Raw genomic sequence first — 22,063 nt, forward strand, 5'->3', positions numbered from 1 at the left:
TAAAAGCTGGAGTAACTCAGTGGGGCAGGCAGCATCTCTGGAGAGAAGGAATGGGTGATGTTTCGGGTCAAGACCCTTCTTCAGACTGATGTCAAGGGAGTGGGCGGGACAGACATAGAATGTAGTCGGAGACAGTAAGACTGGTGGGAGAACCGGAAAGGAGGAGATGATGGAGAGAGAGAGAGGGAAAGCAGGGGCTATTTGAAGTTAACAAAGTCAATGTGCATACCGCTGGGGTGCAAGCTACCCAAGCAAAATATGAGGTGCTGTTCCTCCAATTTGCCCTGGGCCTCATTCTGACAATGGAGGAGGCCCAGGACAGAAAGGTCAGATTGGAAATGGGAGGGGGAGTTAATGTGCTGAGCAACCGGGAGATCAAGTGGGTTAAGGCAGACTGAGAGGTGGTGTTCCGTGAAACGATCGCCGAGCCTGCGCTTGGTGTCGCCGATGTACAGAAGTTGACACCTGGAACAGCAGATATAGTAGATGAAGTGAACCTCTGCCTCAGCTGAAAAGACTGTTGGGGTCCTTGGATGGAGTTGAGGGGGGAGGTAAAGGGACAGGTGTTGCATCTCCTGCGGTTGCAAGGGAAAGTACCTGGGGAGGGGGTGGTTTGGGTGGGAAGGGACCAGTTTTAGGCTGAGGAGTCAGTCCTCATCTATGTTAAACGGCAATTGTAAGAAACAGTAGGGAACAATGACACAATGTTCAGTGGATGAGACACATTATTGTCCATTGAACGCATCACTCATCAATGCCATTGCTGGCCGTACAGTTGAAGCTGGAAAGGAGAGAGCGGCATTGCCTACTTGAAAGTATTCAGAGAAAACCAACAGAAAGGATAAATATTCTTACTCAGTGTTAGATCCTGCCTATCGCAAACATACTGTATGTCCCCATAATTGTTTGTGCAGACACGACAACACTGGCTTCGCACATACCAGCAGAAACATATCCTATCACAATCCATAACATTACACCCCAGCATTGCCCTCACTCTTGTCATTACTATTAAGCCAGAGAACCACACTGGTTCAATGTATATCAAATTATACCAGAGACAGCATCTAAATAGAGCCCGGTAAAGCTGAACACAATCCTGCAAAAAGGTTAAACATTTATGGTCCCTGAAAATAACACGTTAAGACGGCAAATGATATGCGTGCCCTCATTGGTCAGGGCATTGAGTTAAGAGTCATGTTGCAGCTTTATACAACTTTGGTGAGGCCGCATTTGGAATATTGTGTGCAGTTGTGGTCACCCCATTACATAAATGATGTCCAGGCTTTGGCGAGGATTATGAACAGGTTTACCAGGATGTGTGCTTGGATTAGAGTGTATTAGCTATAACGAGAAGTTGGACAAACTTGCATTGGAGGCTAAGGGGAGACCCAATAGAAGTTAACAAAGTTACAGGAGGCAATAGATAGTCAGAATATTTTTTCTCATGATGGAAATGTCAAAGACTAGAGGACATAGCTATATTGTGTGAGGGAGTGGGAGATTTAAGGAGATGTGCAGGGCAAGCTATTTTACACCGAGTCATCGGTGCCTGGAACATACTGCCAGTGGTGGTGGAAGCAGATATGACATAGCCATTTATGAATGCCTTTAGATAGACATGAATATGCAGGAGAATGGAGAGAAATAGTTCACATGATTAGTCTAAGTAGACATCGTGGCCCAAAGGTGCATAGCCTGTATGTACTGTTCTATGATCTAAACAACAGATGCATCATGCTAAAGAGAGAGAAAGATCACCAGGACCAAAATCAGCAGATCAGATTTAAGCTCAGCAGTCCTGTTATGTATAAATGATGAATAACAATGACTAATTAAACAACTTCATCAAGAGAGGTGTAATTCCCATCAGCTTCCAGATCCTCAACAATATACAGGTCCAACCAGAACAGTTGCCTCCTCGAGGTCCCCATTATAACAGAATGCAGGCTCAATCAATTTGATTCAATCTGCAAAAATCCAGAAATGGCTGAGCATATTAGATTCAGCAAAGATCAAGGACAAAACAAATGATGTTTTGAAACTTTATCTGAAAAGGGTGTAATACTTTTTGCATTAAAACATTGGAGCAAAAATATGAGAAACAGGAGCATGAGTGGTTCTGTTCATCCCTTGAGGCAGTGCTTCCCCATATCCCACAAATCTCTTCAAGTTTAAAGGGCAGTCTCTCCTTGAATATATTCAATGACTGGCCCCACAGCTCTCCAAGGTAGAATTTCAAAGATTCGCAACCCTGAGAAAAAAACGCTACATCTCGACTCTGTCTGAAATGGGTAACCCCCCTCTTCCAGTTATTCCAGTTACTCCCACAAAGGGACCATCCTCTTAGCTTTCATCCTGTCAATCACCTTCAGATCTTTACATCAATAAGATCACCTCTCAATACAATACAATACATTTATACAATACATTTATTTGTCATTTGGACCCCGTTGAGGTCCAAACGAAATGCCGTTTCTGCAGCCATACATACAAAACAAAAAAGACCCAAGACCCAACACAATTTACACAAGCATCCTTCACAGCGCATCTTCTCCTCGCTGTGAAGGAAGGCAAAAAAAAAAAAACATATCTCTCCCCTGCACTCCCCTCTCCCCCCCCCCATGTCAGAGTCAAAGACAGAGTCAAAGCCCCCGGCGGGCGATGTTAAATGTCCCGCAGCCATTAAAGCCACGCCAGGTGATGCAAGGCCACGCACCGGGTCTTGGTGTTGGAGCCCCGGCAGGCGCTCACAAAGTCCCGCGGCCATTCCAAGCCGCGCGGGGCGGTGATGTAGGCCCCGCTCCAGGTAATCTTCAACCCCGCAACTCGGGCGGGTGAAGTCGCCGTTGTGGAAGCCCCGAAAAGCGGTCACCCACCAGGGACCCGCGGGCTCCCGGTATTACTGTCCACAGACCTGCGGTAGGAGCTTCCGAATCTCCGGGTGTCGGGTCACAGCAGCGCTCCACCACAGCTACACGTTCTTCTACATTCCAATGAGTATAGACCCAACCTGCTAAACTTCCCGCTGCTGCACCCGCTGAGTTTCTCCAGCATTTTTGTGTACCTGCTAAACTTCTTGTCAACTGCTTCATCGCAAATCAACTTGGTGAACCCGCTGTGTTGTTTCCAATCCATAAGCAGGCCACAGCTGTACACACTACTCAAAGGCCAGTTTCAGAAGCACCTTGTAAATTTGCATGAACATTTATCTACATTTGCACTCCATATCTTGCAACATAGACAATGTTTCATTTGCTTTCCAAATTACTTGCAACGCCTCACTTCTTGTATTTCATCTGCAAGGTTTCCCAGATCTCTTCATACCACAACATTTTATAGTCTCTTAGTTTAAATAATATATTTCCTTTTCAATTTTCCAAAGGGGATAACTTCCATTTTACTTTTTGTTCATTCACTTAATCTATTCATATTCCTTTGCAGGCTTTGTGTCCTCCTCTGAACCCACAAGCTCACCTAGTTTTGTGAATTGGCAGAGATTTTAGCGCTATTCATAGCAGCATGAAATTCCATAAAACCCTAATTTACCTTCAGCTGTTTAAGTGCCACGCAGGCAGCTCTTTGGTGTTGCACGTCTTTTTCTTGCAAACTTTCTGTGTAGTAGGCCAAAGCCTGAGAAATGTACAGTTAAAAAACATCAAAATTACAATTAGGTTAACGATATTGAATCCACAATACAAAATGCACTCTGATATTTAAGGATTATTGTTGGAGGAATCGACTTAACATTTTGGGTGCAACACCCTTCATCAGAACAATGAAAGAGTGAAAACAGGTTAATATTTAGTTAGAAAGGGTGTAGCAAATGAATAGTTAATTCAAAAGGAATATTCCAATCCACCTTTGGAGAGGTGAACAAATAAATGCATTCTTAATGTGTGAAGATTTGATTTTGTACGTGCACTCATCCATAACCACATATTCATCATAGTTGTCCCCCTGCATCTACAAAAATGTAGTAATTTTAACATTGTGGCAGCACCCGGTGGTTAGGCCACTTGCTATGCGAACCATCGGCAGTCGGGAGTAGGGTCACGTGACTGGGAATTTGCGGGAACGAGTTGTCACGGGGTATAGGGATGTATATAACGAACCCCGGGTTAACCTTCCCTCTGTCTTCCTCTTCTTCTCTCTTTGCGTGAGTGTCCTGCCACCTCAGCAGGAGCTCAGCTCGAGCCCACGAGGCAACAGCCTCGCAGCAGCAACAATTACTTTTGTGTTAGAGGACTAAACGTGCATGTATATCTAACCTATAATGCCTGAATAAAGAAACCGTTTATTCACAACGTTTGTTGCCTCTACAACATCATAAAACAAATGGGACTGGCATACACATAGCTGTTTGTTTACAATTATGGGCAGAAGTGATTGATGGGCTTTCACTATCAATAGCATCATCAAAAGTGTACTTGGACATAACTTTCTTCAATGAATGGAGTGTGAAAAATACATGTGAAAAAACAGTAACATGATGAAAAATTTGGGAAGGCTTTTTCAGAAAGCTGTCAAATGACTAGCAAAACTAGCATCCTGTGGCTATTCACTATTAGTTACTTGCTAACCTCCATGGTTAACTAGGTACATTTTAGTTTAGTTTAATGAAAATTTTAGTTTAATAAAATTCTTTTTTTTGTGTTTCGTGCTATCCAGTTAAAGAAAAGGCTGTACATGATTATCATCAAGCCATCCATAGTACACAGATAAAGGATAAAGGGTACAACATTTGGTGCGAGATAAACTCTGATAAAGTCTGATTAAAAATAGTTCAAGGGTCTCAAACTAGGTAGATTGGAGCTCAGGACCATACTCTAGCTGGTGAGAGGATGGTTCAGTTGCAGAAACTGTCCCTGAATCTGGAGGTATGTGTTTTCAAACATCTGTACCTCTTGCCTAAGATAGACACAAAATGCTGGAGTAACTCAGCAGGACAGGTAACATCTCTGGAGAGGAGGAATGGGTGATGTTTCGGGTTAAGACCCTTCTTCCACCCATGGAAGAAGAGTCTCAACCCGATACACCACCCATTCCTTCTATCCAGTTATGCTGCCTGTCCTGCTGAGTTACTCCAGCAATTTGTGTCTATCTTCGGTTTAAACCAGCATCTGCAGTTCCTTTGTACAACTGTACCTGAGAGAGCCTGTTATGAGAAGGCAGAAGAGGGAGTGACCAGGGTGAGACTGGTTCTTGATTATGTGGGTGGCCTTGCCAAGGCAGCGTGAAGTGTAGATGGAGTCAATAGAAGGAAGGTTAGTTTGCACAATGGTCTGGGCTAAGTCCATGAATCTGTAGTTTCTTGCGGCGTAGGATGGAGTTGTTCCCAAACCATGCCAAGATTGATCCCGCTGAAATGCTTTCTGCGGTGCGTCTGTCAAGGTTGGTGAAGGTTGATGGGGACATGCCAAACTTCCTAAGCCTTCTAAGGAAATATAGGCATTGGTGATTTCTTGGCCATAACTTTGATGTGGCTGGTCCAGGACAAATTACTACTGATATTTATTCCTAAGTGCTTGAAGACCTACTTCGACGCCATCAATGTACACTGCTTCGTTTCCTGAAGTCAATGTTGTCGTGTTGACACCCGGTTACGAGGTTCTCAATCCCCTTCCTGTTTTGTTCAATTACTTTCACTATTTCAGTAGAATCTGGCCCATAAGTTCTACGGACATTGAAAACTACAGTTTCTCTTTAAACATTGTTACACTTTAATGAGAGATGTGACTAAATATTAATATTGTCATTTTTGTTATCCTGCTTCACCGTATCTTGGTACAGTCTCTCATATCGTATCTCATTACTGATATATCTCATTAAAGCATTTTGCTTATTTAGTCATTATCTTTGCAAAATTTATTTTTATTTTGCATATTGCTGGTTTAATTTTTTACCTGCTTTATTTCAACATTGAGGGAATAGTTCTATTTCATGTGGAGGCTAATATATTACAATGATTACACATTATGAGTAGGCATAAACATGCTACTGATCAACTGTTAATGCTATTCATGATTTGCTACTTTACTTAATGTAACAACATTCACAAGAAGATGGATACAACATAAAATAAGTTTTTTAATTTGTTTATTCAGAGAATGAGGACGATAATACGTACCTTTGTTCTAAATACGTTGTTTGCTGAAGCACTCCTGAGAAAGGAGATTGCAGTCTGAGCAACTTTGGGATTCTCATCCAACTGAAGCACACTGATGGACTGTAACGTTTGATGCAGTGGTTGCAGTTCCGACACAAGCTTTTCTTTTAACTTTTTCAGTGCCTTCACCTTGTATGTAGAATGCAATGCTTCAGGTAGAAACACTAAAAGTATAAAGAATCATCAAATGGGATTGCAAGGATCATGGCCTATAAAAGTATCAAATAATATGATAACATTTGTTAACATTAGACCAAGGTTTATATGCTGTTATATTTAACTGTGGGTGTGTTTAAACTTCTGTCTCAATCTATCAAAACTTGTTAATGAATTTAGAACTTGGCCCAAGGTCTGAAGAAGGGTCTCGACCCGAAAGGTCACCAATTCCTTCTCTCGAGATGCTGCCTGTCCCACTGAGTTAAGGGCCTGTTCCACTTGGGCGTCATTTGCGCGTCACACAGGTGGCGCGTGAAGATTTTGTGAATTCCAAAATCCTGGGGTGCTGCGCGCGACCATGCGTCACTGCCTACGCCACCACGTCTCACCACACGCCATGCGCGCATAATGCACGGCATGTGCGCGTCACACGTAAATTATGTCGCGTAAATGACGCGCAAATAATGCCCAAGTGGGACAGCCCCTTTACTCCAGCTTTTTGTGTCTATCTGCCAAGTGCTACTGTATCTGTTGTGGTTCAAAAACACATACTCTATTTATACTCTCTTGCTCCAGCTGCCTATGGTCTTCATCAGGCTGTTTGTTTATATCAAAAGGGGTGAGTGATCATTTTAGACTTTGCACATGCATTTGTTCATAAATATTTAATTACTGTAACAGTCACACAGTCAAGTTCCAGTCCATGGAGATAGCGTTTTCACTTACCTTCCTTCGCTAGACTGGTCAAATGGGTTCCGAGCTGAGTGATATTGTACTTCTGAATGTAGTTGAAAAACTGGAAAACTGTCACCAATTCCTCTGAGACATTGGGACAAGGCAGTAATTCACAACAGCTGATAATCTGGTGCAGAAGTGTTCTGAATACTTGCAAAAACATGAGAGCAATTACCATTAAATGTCTTAAAACCTTTTAATAGAGTGTTACATAATTCTTTTGACCATATTAGACAATATTAATGTAGAATCTGTCCTCCTAAAGCTACTGATGGGAGAAGGAAATGCAAATGTTAAATATGGCCTGTACTGTGACGATTCCTTCCCTCCCTATAATACTGGACAATCAGTTGAGTCTGAACACTACTGAATAAAAAAATAAAATTAATCAATGATCCAGCAAAATGATCATTTCTGAATGGTGGGTGAGTTTGCATTTGTTTAATTCATCAGAATGACTGGAAACCTAAGTTATTTTATTTTAATGATATATAATCTTGTCATGCAACACCAATTTTGAATGTGGACATATTCCTGGCTTGGTTCTCCCAGTTACTGAGAGTAGAACAAGGTTAAGTCTCTGGTTAATGTGTTTTTAAAGAGTACTACAGCTTCAAACTTCTGTGTTTCTGTTGGTTGACTACATTCATGACAGAGACACCTCAGGAAAATAAAACAAACCTATTTCTTATGTCATTGGTATACCTTTCAAAAACAGCCTCGCAATTATCCTCAATGTGGTTTGACTTGGCCCTAACAATGTCACTTATTCCTTTGCTCCGTAGATGCTGCCTCACCCGCTGAGTTTCTCCAGCATTTTTGTCTACCTTTTGTCCAGCATCTGCAATTCTTTCTTAAACATAACACCTACTCAGTCTCACTAATTTTAAAATTCTCTGTCATTGGTGATATGATGGTGGATTTTATATTTTTCAGCTTTTACCGTAAACCACAAGAGCTGTAAAAGGTTAAATCTCGCACATTTCAACACAATTGTTTCTTGAGTCAAAAGAATTACACAAAAATACATCCAAGTTTGCAATTGCTGCACTCTGCCCTTGTCTCCTCATTGTCCTGAGGAGAATAGTTTCACCAAATCCACGTCAAGTTAGCCATTGCTGAGCAAGAGAGGGCAGTTTCACTTTTACCTATATATACACATTCAGAATTCCAATCATTTTATAGCTAAATATCAGTCATTGTAAAACATCGATTCAAAGTTCAGTTATTGAATAATCACACAAATTCCAATTTAAACCTTATTTATTTCATCCAAGTGATGTATCATAAATAATGGGAACAGTGTTTCAGATATTGTTTATGTATCTTATCCAACTCAGTCATGTGCTTAAAAACAGCAATGAGATCGTGAAATCAAGGTACAGAGATAAGGCAGAAAAATGGTGTTGAGATTAGCTATGATCTGTTGAATGACAGAATAAGTCTGAAGGACTGAATGGCCTTCTCCGGCTATTTCTTACGTAATTATTAAAATTACAAGATGTATATTTTGCAAATTCAATCACAGATAACAGCCAGATATGTCATGTGTGGCTTACCTCTCTCTGTCTGTCCTGGGTATTTTGCAGCCACTTTCTGCACATAACAATTTCTTAGCTGTATGAGGAACTGTTCAGCTGATAAATGTAAAATACACTCTCCCTCTGTGCACTTATGCCAAAATGACAGGACTGATTTTCTCTTCCTTGATTTTGGAATAACTGAAATAAGAAAGTTAAAACCCAATTAGCATTAAACATAGAAATATAAAAAATCGGTGCATGAGTAGGCCATTCGGCCCTTCGAGCCAGCACTGCCATTCAATATGATCATGGCTGATCATCCAACATCAGTACCCCGTATATGCTTTTCCCCCATATCCCTTGACTCTGTTAGCCCTAGGAGCTATATCTAACTCTTAAAAACATCCAGTGAACTGCCTTCTGTGGCAGAGAATTTCACAGATTCACAATTCTCTGGGTGAAAGAGTTTTTCCTCATCTCGGTCCTAAATGGCCTACCCCTTATTCTTAAACTGTGACCCCTGGTTCGGGTCTCCTCCAACAACCTGCATCTAGCCTTTCCAATCCCTTAAGAATGTTATATGTTTCCAGAAGATCCACTCTCATCCTTTTAAATTCCATTGAATACACACCCATTCTTTCATCATATGTCAGTCCCGCCATCCCGGGAATGAACCTGGTGAACCTACGCTGCACTCCCTCAATTGCAAGAAACACCTGAATTATACGTAATTAATTTGGAGATGAATTTTAAGTATCTGTTTTGTTTGGGCTTTAGTAATTCCAGTGTTGATGTTCTGGGCAAGCAGCACAACTGGAAGTGTTCCTGGCGAGTGGGAACAAGCCCTTCGGCAGATCCGGCTCACCCGCCGGGGACATCAACAGGACCCGCACGGCGAGAGCGAGGAGGGATCCGCAAGCAACCGCCAAGAGCTGGGTGGGACTGTGGGCGGTTGGAAGCACCCAGCGAGCTCCGCAGTGCCGTCCAAGAGAGGACCCGCGGTGGGTGCCAGAGGGTGGACAAGAACAAAGTGAAATTCTTTGTTTAGCATACCATACGCAAGGTAAGCAAAGAATCGCCATGAATAGGGCAACGACAAAGTTACAAAGTATTCTTTACAACGCCCAATGGTCCCACTTTGGTCCCTCGGGCAAGAACAAGGAGGGACCATTGGGCGTTGTAATGAATACTTTGTAACTTTGTTGTCGCCCTATACCTGTACGTAGCGATTCTTTGCAGACCTTATGTATGGTATGCAAAACAAAGAATTTCACTGTGAAATGTGATAAAGTAATCAATCAATCAATTAGTTAATACTTTACTTTAGAGATATAGCATGGAAACTTGCCCTCGGTTATGGTTATTTTCTACAAACCTTCTTCCACTGATTTAATATTTGCTGACTTCTCATAACAGAAAGGAGCCAGAGTGTCCAACACCAGGATCTGCTGTGAAAGCTCCTCCAGTATACAGTTCTGAAGGACCAGAACAGAATCAACTGATGGAAATCTCTGAAACAGAAATAAAATTATTCGCTGGGCTTGAAAACCAAGGTACCATGAAGATCACATTAAAAATATATGTATTTAAGATCCACCAAATGTTATGAAAGGCAAAATATAAATAGAAAAATACATTTTGTAAAGAGGATAGTGTTTCTTGTCTACTTTGAAAGCTTTTAGATTAATATATGCAGGTGGAATTATTATTAGAGTTTAATTTGCAGGTGGAATAACACAACAGATATCAAAGTGTGTGTTACTTAAAAATGAATGTCCCCAAGGTGTTCATGTGTTCTTTGTGGATGAAGTGGTCTTTAATATAATCATGCTCATGGTGACATTAGCCTAAAAGTCTCATTAAACTAAAGGCAAAAAGAAAGAGATTATTTTCTTAACCTGTCCAAACCTATCCTCTGAGGTGAAACTGGAAATGTTGCAATATGTCAGTAGATGATTCCACATTGTTCCAGTCTCTGATACCCATTGATAATTTAGACAAATAGTTATTAGCATAACTGATAACAACTGCAAATGAGCTGAAATAGGCTTCACAGACATCTGGCTCTGGTTACATTACAAAACTTGGAAAGAAAGCTGACACTGTATGACCCAGAAATAGAAGCCAGAAGCCAAATGTCACCAGAAGGAGCATTCTCTTTTTTTAAATTTCCTGTTTTCTTGGTCCTAACTTGAGAAAGGAGAATGGCACAGCTAACAAAATCTCTGCAATATCATTTGCTTGCTGGCAAAAGACCAATTTAAACAATTTAACCAAAATCAGATGAAATCAAACTCCTCATGACATGTAGGACACTGTCCATGGACATCCAGAGATGTGACATGTGCAAGGCCGCATGTTTTCAGTACAAGTACAACATTTTCCTGCTAATGTTTCTTGTTGCATCATTTGCCTCTGGTTGACTTTATCCTGACAGGAGGAATTACATTCTAACACACGGATGGCATTTTTACAGATTAATAGGACTCTCAACCACCAATTGTCAGCAGGAACTAATTATATTTAGAAAAGCCTTTTAACGTAAATAAATCATGGTACTTCATTCAGGAATATGATTTTTAAAATCCAGCCAAGGGAGAGATTGGTTCAAGGAAACAAAAAGCTTGATTGAAGGGAAGATTTTAGAGTGGAATCTAAACAGAGGAAGTGAGGCAATGAGTACAGTCTACAATGAAGAAAATATCTACACTGGAACTCTCGATGTAAAGTCCGCAGGCTGCGGTAGGACTGATCCCAGGCAAGGAATCGGCTCCAATGTTAGGTCCACGCCCCGCGGTGAGCCTCAAAATCCGAGGAAGCCTCCAGCTCCATGATGTTAGGCCGCAGAGCGACTGGAGATACGATCCGGAAAACATTCGCAGCTCCGGCAGGGTAAGAGATTGAAAAAAAAAGTTTCCCCTGACCCCCTCCTGCTCCCCTCACATAAAACAGACCAGAGAACATGTACTCAAACTTTATAGATGCACTAAAAATAACAAAAAGATAAAAAAACAGACAGACTGATGGCGGGGCAATGATTATTTTATATAGAATTATTTTATAAATCTATTTTCCTTTACTTTAAAAGTTAGTAAAACAGTAAGTTTAAAAATGAGCAGGTTTATGAGCAAAAAAATAAACGCAAAGGAATCAGCCCAAGAAAATAACATTAAATTTAAACTGCAATATTCAGAAAAACAGATTGAACACTTAACAAAATTCAGTGTTATAAATTAAAGTTTTGTGAAGTGTCAATTACCTCAAAAAATGTTAATGGGAAAAACAATGAAGAAGAAAAAACATAAAACTTATAGGTAACCCATAGAAAAATAATGTTCCGGGAAAACAGGCCACAGAGTGATTTTACATAACATGAAACTTTGTCACCTGTGCCTGGGTTACGAGAAATGTATTGAAAATAAATTAATTTTGTGATGACCTATTTACTTATTTTCTCCACACAAATTCCGTACGAGTGAATGTTATTCTATATTTCAAGTTTTCATTTCAATTTTCGAACATCTGTAATGCGGATATTTCCTGTACTATTAATTTTACCCACACCTACCTGCAGAAGCTTCTTGCACACCTGTAGGTGTGTTAATAGGATTTTATCAAGACACTGATTCTTTGATGTCAGTGCAAAATTTCCCGCAGTTTTCATTCCCAAATCTCCACTCCTGGTAAGCACACCATACTGAAAACTGTTACTTTTATTGTAAGTGCCATTTCTGTAATATAAAGTATAAAAGAAAAATAAATTGACTCAACACATCGTATCGATAACAACACTGAAAGATATGTCAAATCAACAACTATACTAGTCACAGGTCTGTCATTGCAAATTTAATTGCGGACAGTCCTTTACACACTTTCCTTCGCATCATATGAGCATAGTCATGACTAGGCCTAGGACTTCAAGTTCAAGTGAGTTTATTGTCATGTGTCCCTGATAGGACAATGAAATTCTTGCTTTGTTTCAGCACACAGAACATAGTAGGCATTTACTACAAAACAGGTCAGTGTGTCCATATACCATAAATTAAATATATACACACATGAATAAATAAACTGATAAAGCGCAAATAACAGATAATGGGTTATTAATAATCAGAGTTTTGTCCGAGCCAGGTTTAATAGCCTGATGGCTGTGGGGAAGTAGCTATTCCTGAACCTGGTTGTTGCAGTCTTCAGGCTCCTGTACCTTCTACCTGAAGGTAGCAGGGAGATGAGTGTGTGGCCAGGATGGTGTGGGTCTTTGATGATACTGCCAGCCTTTTTAAGGTAGCGACTGCGATAAATCCCCTCGATGGAAGGAAGGGGGGAGGACTTGAGGGGGAGGAGTAGATATAGCTAACAGTCTCAGGCCTGAGCAAAGCCTGGAAGATGAATAATATGACTGGAGATCAGAGGGTGACCAGAGATCAAAAATTGGTAAGCTAAAGAGTTGATGTTTAGACATAGATTGGGTCTGAGTGGTGAGAGGCAGTTCACTTGAGATGGGATCAGTGATAGAGGAGGATGTGTATGGCTGGAGTTTGGAACCTGTTCAGACTGGAATGGTACTTGTGGTGTTAGCCAAAGATTGGGAGCTGATATAAGGAGGGAATAGGCAGGGGATTGGGGTGGCAAAGAAGTTAAGGCTTGATTCTGAAAACTTGGGCTGTAGGAAACATGGACAACATTATTAGGTCATTGGAGGGATTACTGGTGAGCAGAATAATTAAGGTTCCCAAAGGGAGTAGATAAGTTTAAGCAAAACATTAAATTGGTTGGGATAATAACACTAGCTGAAACTTGTTCTAGGATGCCCCTTTATATAGTAACAATTGCCCAATGTCATTTGTACTTTTCAACTATGTGGTATTATTTCCCAACAAACAAGGCAACAAGGCGAACACCTCCGCTCAGTCCGCAATAACCAACCTGACCTCCCGGTGGCTCAGCACTTCAACTCCCCCTCCCATTCCCAATCCGACCTCTCTGTCCTGGGTCTCCTCCAATGCCAGAGTGAGCAACAGCGGAAATTGGAGGAACAGCACCTCATATTCCGTCTGGGGACCTTGCGTCCGGATGGCATTAACATTGAATTCTCCCAATTTTGCTAGTCCTTGCTGTCCCCTCCCCTTCCTCAACCCTCTAGCTGTCTCCTCCCACCCTCCCATCCGCCCGCCCTCGGGCTCCTCCTCCTCCCCTTTTCCTTCCTTCTCCCCCCCACCCCCCATCAGTCTGAAGAAGGGTTTCGGCCCGAAACGTCGCCTATTTCCTTCGCTCCATAGATGCTGCTGCACCCGCTGAGTTTCTCCAACAATTTTGTGTACCTTCGATCTTCCAGCATCTGCAGTTCCTTCTTGAACAACATTAATGTAGTGGTCGTTTGTGAGAAGTTCATGACTACCACAGTGGCAAATGGCATTTAGATTAGATTAAACTTTATTAATCCCCTTATTCAGGGGAAATTCTGATGTCCTTGCAGCACACTAATAAAAATACAACATAGCATTCAAAAAGAAGTTCAACACAAAAACATCCCCCCACAGTGATTCCCACTGTGGGGGAAGGCACAAAGTCCAGTCCCCATCCTCTTGTCCACCCAAAGTCGGGCCTATTGAGGCCTCCACAGTCGCCACCACGGCGCCCGATGTTCTCACCGGGTGATGGTGCTCCAGCGTCGAGAGAACCCCCAGCGGCTTGGGGTGCCAGGAACGACCGCCTTCCCACCGGAGACCGCGGCTTCCAAGCCAACAGACCGCGCCGGACGGAGCTCCACACACTGGCGATCTCAGCAAGAGATCCCAGGCTCCGGGATGTAACGTTCAGCGTCGCAGCTGGCCGCTCCACAGAACCGCGGCTCCACAATGTTCTTATCGGCGGTCCCATCATACTGGAGTTCCAGCGCGGCGACCCAGGAAAAGCATCGCCCGCTCCGCAATAGCGCTCCAGCGCTGCGCCGCCGCCAAAGCCGATGTTCTGGCCAGGTCCCCTCAGGGAAATGTCGCTCCAGGACCCGCTGGTAGGCCGCAAGGACAGGTCGAAGTCGCTGCTCGGAGGAAGGCAACCCCTCCGACCAGGTAGGAACTCGAAAAGCAGTTTCCCCCTTCCCCCCCACCACCCCCCACACATAAAAAGATTAGGCCCCCTGACTACACACTCAACGTACTAAAAATAATAAAAAAGAAGGGAAAAAAACGGACAGCTGCAGGACAGGCAGCCGTTCAGGACAGCGCCTCCTCCAGATTTCTTTGGAAATCAGCGAGATTCAGTCATGTGACATTGAAATAAACAGCAACATTTGACTTAATTAAAAAACATAAAGCAGATTTTTGTGGATTTTATCATTATATTATCAGTTCTCTACCTTTCAGGCTTCATCCTCACACTCCCAGTGTATGAAAGATTATCAATGGAGTCAGCATTTAGAAAGTTGAAGCTTTCCAGCACTGTTTCAACACTCAGACTGACAGTCGATGTACTTCTGCTGACTGTAACTTCTTTCTGTTTATAACAAAGAGCACAGTATTTAAACAAATATATTCTTATTGATCAGTTCAATCTTTAATAGTCACTGTAACTCATGGGATATGTTACTGGTTTGTAAATTGCTCCCATATTTTATAAATTCTACTAATTTGTGTGTTTAGTGGATTATGGTGCATTTTACAATCATATATTTTCATTTGGTCAAATCTGGTGATGGGGTGACCAGAACTGCCTACAATACTCCAAATATGGCCTACCTGAAGTCCTGTATACCTGCATTATGACTTCCTGACATATGCAATGCCCTATGAATGCATGTATACCATAAGCCTTCTTTAGCACTCTATTAGGGATCATGACAGAAGCCTCCTCGTGGCGATCCCTGGCGATTCCTGGAAGCAACGATGTGATGCACTCTGTGAGGCGTCGGGCGACAATTCTGTCAACATGTTGGACGACGACCGAAGCCAACAGCGAGCTACATCCTCTGACACACGAACGAACCACTCTATTTACTTGTGTTGCCACTTTCAGAGAGTTATGGACTTGGGCCGCAAGATCACTCTATACATTAATGGTGTTAAGGATCATCCTATTAATTGTCTATTTTCCCCTTCCATTTAACATCCTCCCAAAGTGCAACACCTCACACTTGCTCAGATTAAACTATCTGGCATGATCAGAAAATACTTGGCACCCATATTGTATTTTCGTAGACATCTGGCACTATTTCTGCCTTACTAAGGAGTTCATCACTGAGTTCATCTGTTGGCTCTTTTGGCAATATAATTGCCCACTGACATTTTTTGTATTACCTTCAGTGCTTGGATTTCTTTCTGCGATTTCAAACATTGCATAAATGCTATGATAAGAATGGTACTTTCAAGTATCTACTTGAAAGCAAGTATCACCACTCCAGATATTCAGAAAAGGGACTTAAAATAGGTGGATGTCAACACTCTGAATTTGTTTCTGACGGACCTCATTGGATACAAGCAAGTGCAGCAATGCAGAGGGTCAGAGGCAGAGAGTCCATGTCTGGGAATTACTTCATTTATAACCTGGCAGAGCATTTACAATCTGGTACATTGAGCAAGGCTAAATGCCGTTCAAAGCTAAAAAATGAATTTGGTGCCAACCTGGGGATATGCTCAGCTTAAAATTAAAAAGCTATTTTTTAGATGCTAACTGATCTGTTGAACATTTCTTTGAACTTGATCTGTCCAACTTTTCTGTTCTTCTTTATTGGACTCTAACTAATTCGGGTGATCTATATTCATCAAAATACTCGATGTTTAAAGAATGCAAAATAAAATTTAAAAATAAAAGTTCCAATCTTCTACAACCCAAGATACAATACCATTCAATAGATATATGTTTGGATCCTGCCATAATTGATTAGAGAATTGTGAACTGGCAGAACAAACATACCAAAGTTTATTCTGTTGATAGGAAAGGATCTAGAGAGGGATCATTTGGAATTAAAACAAGAAAAAAAGTTAAAACCATAGTTTATGCTTAATATAAAAATAAGTTTGTACCCGCTAGCTTCCTTAGAATATTGTTTTTCTCTATAACACTTCCAACACTAACTCTATAACAGATAAAAGAACACTTGGAAAAAACTAATTATACTTGCTAAAATGCTCTAGAAGTAGATTACTTTGGTTTCAACTTTAGACAATAGACAATAGGTGCAGGAGTAGGCCATTTGGCCCTTCGAGCCAGCACCGTTATGAGATACTTTCAGATTGAAGCAATTTGAGTGATATTTTTTCAAATCACAATTCATTCTCATCCCAAATTTCTAGACATGAAACAAAATAGTACCTTCAAAAAGACTGAGAAATTAATCTGATTCCTAATTCAGAACTTTCTCAGCTAAATGGATAGTTGCTATTTAGTGTTTTACATTTAAAAGGAGCACCAATTTACATATTTAACCTAAATATTACATTTCTGACCTATATTTTCCTGAAACAAATCAAAATACTGACTCCATTATTTAGATTTATTGTTAATATACTTGCTTAAATAATGCTGGCACTATACCTTAAGGATATCTCCTAAGTGCAGAATCTGCTGCTCTAGATTTTGTATTTCTTTATAGTTTCTTTGGTCTGTCCTCAGGATGATCAATATTTCTTGAAGGATGTTTCCTATATCTACTGAAGTGAAATTTGCCTTGAGATTTTCAGAACAGATTGAAGCACTACTTCTGTGTGTACAGGATATTGTCGAAGATGTTTGTGAATTCAATGGATCTGTAATATCTGTGCTCCAGGCTTGGCCAGTTGACTCCTGTCCAGCAGGTTTCCCAGTGGGTCTCCTAAGCCTCAGCTGTGGTCCCTTGTGCAAAACAGATTCTGCCAATGCTGAACAACTCTGTAATTGTCTTGCTCGTGGTGAATCCTTTTGAAATTCTCCTTGATCTGGAGTTGTTGGTTCTACGTGTGGTGGTTGCACAGTTCTTTCTGTAGAGAGGCTGTCCTGGAGAGATTGAGATACTTCTTGGAAATCTACTGCACCATATCCGTTGTCATTGCCTCCTTGTTTATCTAAGTTTGCATAATTATAAAATTTTTCATTTTCAGGCACAGATGACAAATGTGTATTGTGGAAACAATTTCCTGAGTGATTAAAAATTAAAGTTCCTTTTGTTTCCTGATATAATGAAGGCAGTTTGTCCTCTTGTCTAATGTGCTGCTTGCAAAAGAACAGAAAACAGAAGATTAATACATCCATTCACAATTAAATTAAGTTATAACAAAATCAAATTATCAAGCTTTATATGGTTATTCTAAAGACTATTTTGCAGTTTGTGCTATATGGTACAAGCCTATGATAGTGCAGGTTTATATCATACAATCTACTTCTTAAAGTCAACACCTGGCATCTATTTCCTTTTTGGATTAATTTTAATTTAACATTTTGACTGCCAAAGGTTATAGAAATGCTGTAACATGAAATATTCTTATAGTGATACTCACAGAGAAGTACTTGTCCTTGAAGCTGGGGGTGCTGGGTGGTGTCCAGTTATACACAGAGCCTTTTCTACTTGGCCAAGAGAATTTGGAAACTGAGCCAGAGGTTACTGATGTTTCATCAGCATCAAATGGACTATAATAAAGTAAAGGGTAGAAGTGAAATTAAAAACAGAGAAAAATATCCACAGTGTTTTAAAATATCTCTGGACATGAACTATTACATTTTATCAGTTTGTATTTTTTTCTGCATTTGCCATATAGATATGTCAGAGTTTCATTGGAGAAATTCAGTTTTCCGATGTGACATTATATTCCCAAATATAAACACCAAATGTTAACCTTTATTTTGCCTTGAGGGTTGTGTTATAATGCAAACAATGCAAGACCTTAAATTTATTTCCAATTCCGGTATCTGTGGAAATGAAAAGCCCACTAAAATGAGTTTTTGTTTCTCAACTGACTGGAATCCTTCAGTTAGATAATTAAACAGCATGGCAAATGATACAAAAATATTATTACTTGGAAGTTTCAATTCATTTACGAAGAAGTGACTATGAAACCCATTTAATATTTATTTTATTAGCTCAATGAATAATGCATAGAATTCATCAATAATTTGCTCCAGATAGAAAATGTATCAGTGCATTACATGTCTCTGCAAAGTTCCCAATTACAGCCTATCCACCGGAAGCAGTGCAGAGAAAGTGAGGGGGAAGTTGAAATTCATTTCCAATTGAACCCGACTTGTTAACGACTAGAGGGCACAGCACGGCATCAATGTAGGGGGCGCTGCTCTGGCAGCAGCCATGTCATGCAGCTCGTCAGTTTTTCAACTTTTTTAATTTTTTTTAGTATGTTTTAAAGTCTGTATTTAATGTTTCTTTGTGTGTTTTGTGTGGGGGGTGGTGTGGGGAGGGTAAGGGGGAAACCGCTTCGGTCGCCTCCTCCACGGAGAGGCGAGTTTTTCCAGGTCGCCTCCCCCGTGGCCTAACATCAAGGATCGACGCGGCCTTTCCCGGAAACGCGCCCGGGGCTTCAGCGGCGGGCGCAGCGTGGACTCTCGGCGTGGAGCGGGTGAGCCCTCGCTGGAGGGGAGCGCTCCGTTTCGCTGGACCGGGGCAGCCGGCAACCTGAAGTCGCGGCCTGAAGCCGCGGTCTGCAGAGCTCCAGCTGGTGCGGCGTCTACAGCCCGGGATCTCACGTTGGGGACCCGAGGGAAGAAGAAGCCATCACTGCCGGCCCGCGGCCGACTTCTACCGTGGGTCCGGCATGGACTTACCATCACCCCTGGAGGGGAGCTTCGACCGCCGGCCCTGCAGTCTACGGTGCTTCTGGCTGCGGCGGGGACTTTAAATCTTGACCGCCGGCCTGCGGCCTACAACAACTTAAAGCCGCGGTCTCCGGTGAGGAAGAGCCGATCCTGGACTGACTCTGGACTCTGGTCCTGACCACGGGGGGGAAATGGAGGAGGACTGGCCAAATTTTGTGCCTTCCACCACAGTGATGAATGCTGTGGTGGATGTTTGTGTTACAGTTTTATTGTGGTTGTGTGTTCTTTATTATTGTATCGCTGCAGACAACCCAAATTTCCACCAGCCTGGCTGTGTGGCAATAAATTATATCTAATATCTAATCTAATCTTAAGTTAACGTTTAACGGTGATGTGTGGGGCCTGCGTATGGCCCATATATCCCTCTGAATCTTTCCTATTCATGTACCTGTCCACTTGTCCTTTAAATGTTGTTATTGTACCTGCCTCAACTATCTTCTCTGGCAACCCTTTCCATTTATTCACCATCTAGTGTCATTTTCATTAAAATGTTCTCAGCTATCTACCATTATTTCTAGCTTCCAAAATCTGCTATTTGGTGAAGTATCAGCAGTGTCATGGAATATTATGTTTATACATGCTTATAAAAAATGTCAGCATATCTATGATATTTTGTACTACGTAATTTTATTACTCTTGCACCTGATTATCCTAAATGTCAAATCCGTAAAAGAATAATTCATACTTGGTGGGGATTTTAACATGGAAAAGCAATTCTCACAGGAAACTTTAAGGAGTTATATGAATCAAATGTTAGTGGTGAATTCTAAGTGTATTGGCCAATGAGAAGAAGGATAAGAGTCATTAATTTAATTCAGGATAATTTCAATACTTTTTTTTCAGTCGTCTTAGAAGAAAATAATAAGAGCCAAACTCTGGATTTTGCAGTTAGTAACATTCACCATTGTCTACAAAGAAATCTACCCACAAAGGGGTGTCAACTTCCTTTTTTTCTTTTTTAGTATTGGTTTCTGTCAAGTTTAATGTCAAAGGGATCTCAGATGTTCAATGATCTGTGTGCCATCAAGCTGCCTGACTACCCATTACCCATTACCCATTACTGCATTACCCTGCAAACACAGCATACACTGAAATATTGTTAACATTTAAAAATAACTTTCAATATTTTAACATCTATTCTAATTTTAAGTATTCTTAAGCATAATGTTGTTAAATGTTGTTATGTTGTTAAATGTTCCATATAATAACATTTAAAAGACATTTCTTACATGGATAAGAAAGGGTTAGAGAGATATGGGTCAAACGTGGGCAGGTAGGACTAGTGCAGATGAGGCATCTTGGTCAACATGGGCAAGTTGGGCTGAAGGGCCTGTTTTCATGCTGTATGTCTCTATTCAGCTCATTGACATTTTAATTCTAGAAAGTAGTCTGAAAAGTTTTCAATCATTTTTGTTGGAATCATGGATAATAGATTTGAGGAAGAGTAGAATTTATGATACCAGTGACACAATATATCCTGATGACAGCTGGAGAAAGACACTCTTCTCCTGACCTCACTTGCCACATAAGATCTCTTTGGAATCATGACAATGCGGAACGGATTTATATAATTCTATGAATCTATGATGCTCTCACGGGAGGAGATTCACTGATGCATGGAAGAGGAATTTAATCATTTTGATCATCATTATACTCTCATGTAGTTTCCTCCGGGTGGAAGAAGTTGAAAATTGCCCTGAGCACCTTCATTAGTATTTGTTAGCTATGTCCACATTTAATTATATTTTAATTTCAGATTTTTGTATCTGTGGTATTATGCTTTTACCCTAGAACGTATTTTTAAGTTACAATTTTCTCTTTTTCCAATAATTAATAGAGAAAATAGTGCACACAGACTGGAACTCAGACTGCTCTGTAAAATCTATTTTACTGTTAACCGTAAAAATTGTCGTCTAGTGGTATATTCTAAATTTTTGATTGAATGGTCATATGTATCAAACCTCCATATAAACAGGTCAGAACTCAAACCAAAGAGTTTCAAATATCTACCATTACTATTCACCAATTCCTAGAGCTGTTCAGTTCAGCATTAATTAACTCAGAAGATAGATAAAAATTGCTGGAGTAACTCAGCAGGTCAGGCAGCATCTCTGGAGAAAAGGTATAATTGATGTTTCGGGTGAGATCCTTCTTCAGACCCTTTGTGTGTAAACCAGCATCTGCAGTTCCTTCCAACTAATTAACTCCACTGGGGTTAGCTGACTCCGAAACCTGAATCATTGTCACTTTAGTGAAAACTCAAACATGTTCTATGTCTTTTTGATGCATAGCTAACATTTATTTTCCTTGCATGTACAAAAGACAAATTGCACTACCAAGTAATGTTGCTGCTTAAAATCTAACTTCCATCCACCAAGTTTGTGCATGAAGTACTGTTGTAACAAAATGTTACCTTAAGGTGGCAATATTGATCTGAAGCTACTCTGGGCAATTATATCAAACTTAGGAAAAGAGTTATTTTCACAGTGGAAATGAAAGATAACTCTTAGGTATATAAGCTGCTATGTTGTTTTTACTTACAAATGACATTTTACCATGTCACAAGTCAAAGACAATAGTATCATCTACTGACCTCTTAGGCAGGATAAACTGATACACTTTGTCAAAGCTTACTTTAAATAGAAAAAAATGTGTTCCATTTGGCCTAAACACGTAGATTCGA

The 22,063-nt window shown here is 40.8% G+C and overlaps 1 protein-coding gene across 7 annotated transcripts in view; it reads right to left on the reverse strand.

Moving 5' to 3' along the window:
* The window catches only part of ripor3 (RIPOR family member 3), a 146,361-nt gene that overhangs the window by 3,383 nt on the left and 120,915 nt on the right, over nt 1-22,063 (reverse strand). For 4 of the 7 annotated variants that reach the window (XM_033041533.1, XM_033041532.1, XM_033041531.1 and 1 more), the window contains 9 exons: nt 18,054-18,183; nt 17,116-17,769; nt 14,942-15,078; nt 12,152-12,314; nt 9,959-10,094; nt 8,620-8,781; nt 7,052-7,210; nt 6,131-6,333; nt 3,550-3,633 (listed from right to left, as the gene is read on the reverse strand). In XM_033041533.1, the coding sequence (XP_032897424.1) occupies nt 3,550-3,633; nt 6,131-6,333; nt 7,052-7,210; nt 8,620-8,781; nt 9,959-10,094; nt 12,152-12,314; nt 14,942-15,078; nt 17,116-17,769; nt 18,054-18,183 (1,828 nt within the window). Of the gene's footprint in view, nt 1-3,549; nt 3,634-6,130; nt 6,334-7,051; nt 7,211-8,619; nt 8,782-9,958; nt 10,095-12,151; nt 12,315-14,941; nt 15,079-17,115; nt 17,770-18,053; nt 18,184-22,063 lie in introns of those variants that run through there. The other 3 variants (XM_033041535.1, XM_033041536.1, XR_004415443.1) reach the window with 2 other exon arrangements.

Source organism: Amblyraja radiata, chromosome 23, assembly GCF_010909765.2.
Source record: "Amblyraja radiata isolate CabotCenter1 chromosome 23, sAmbRad1.1.pri, whole genome shotgun sequence".
In the NCBI taxonomy this organism is placed as follows: domain Eukaryota; kingdom Metazoa; phylum Chordata; class Chondrichthyes; order Rajiformes; family Rajidae; genus Amblyraja; species Amblyraja radiata.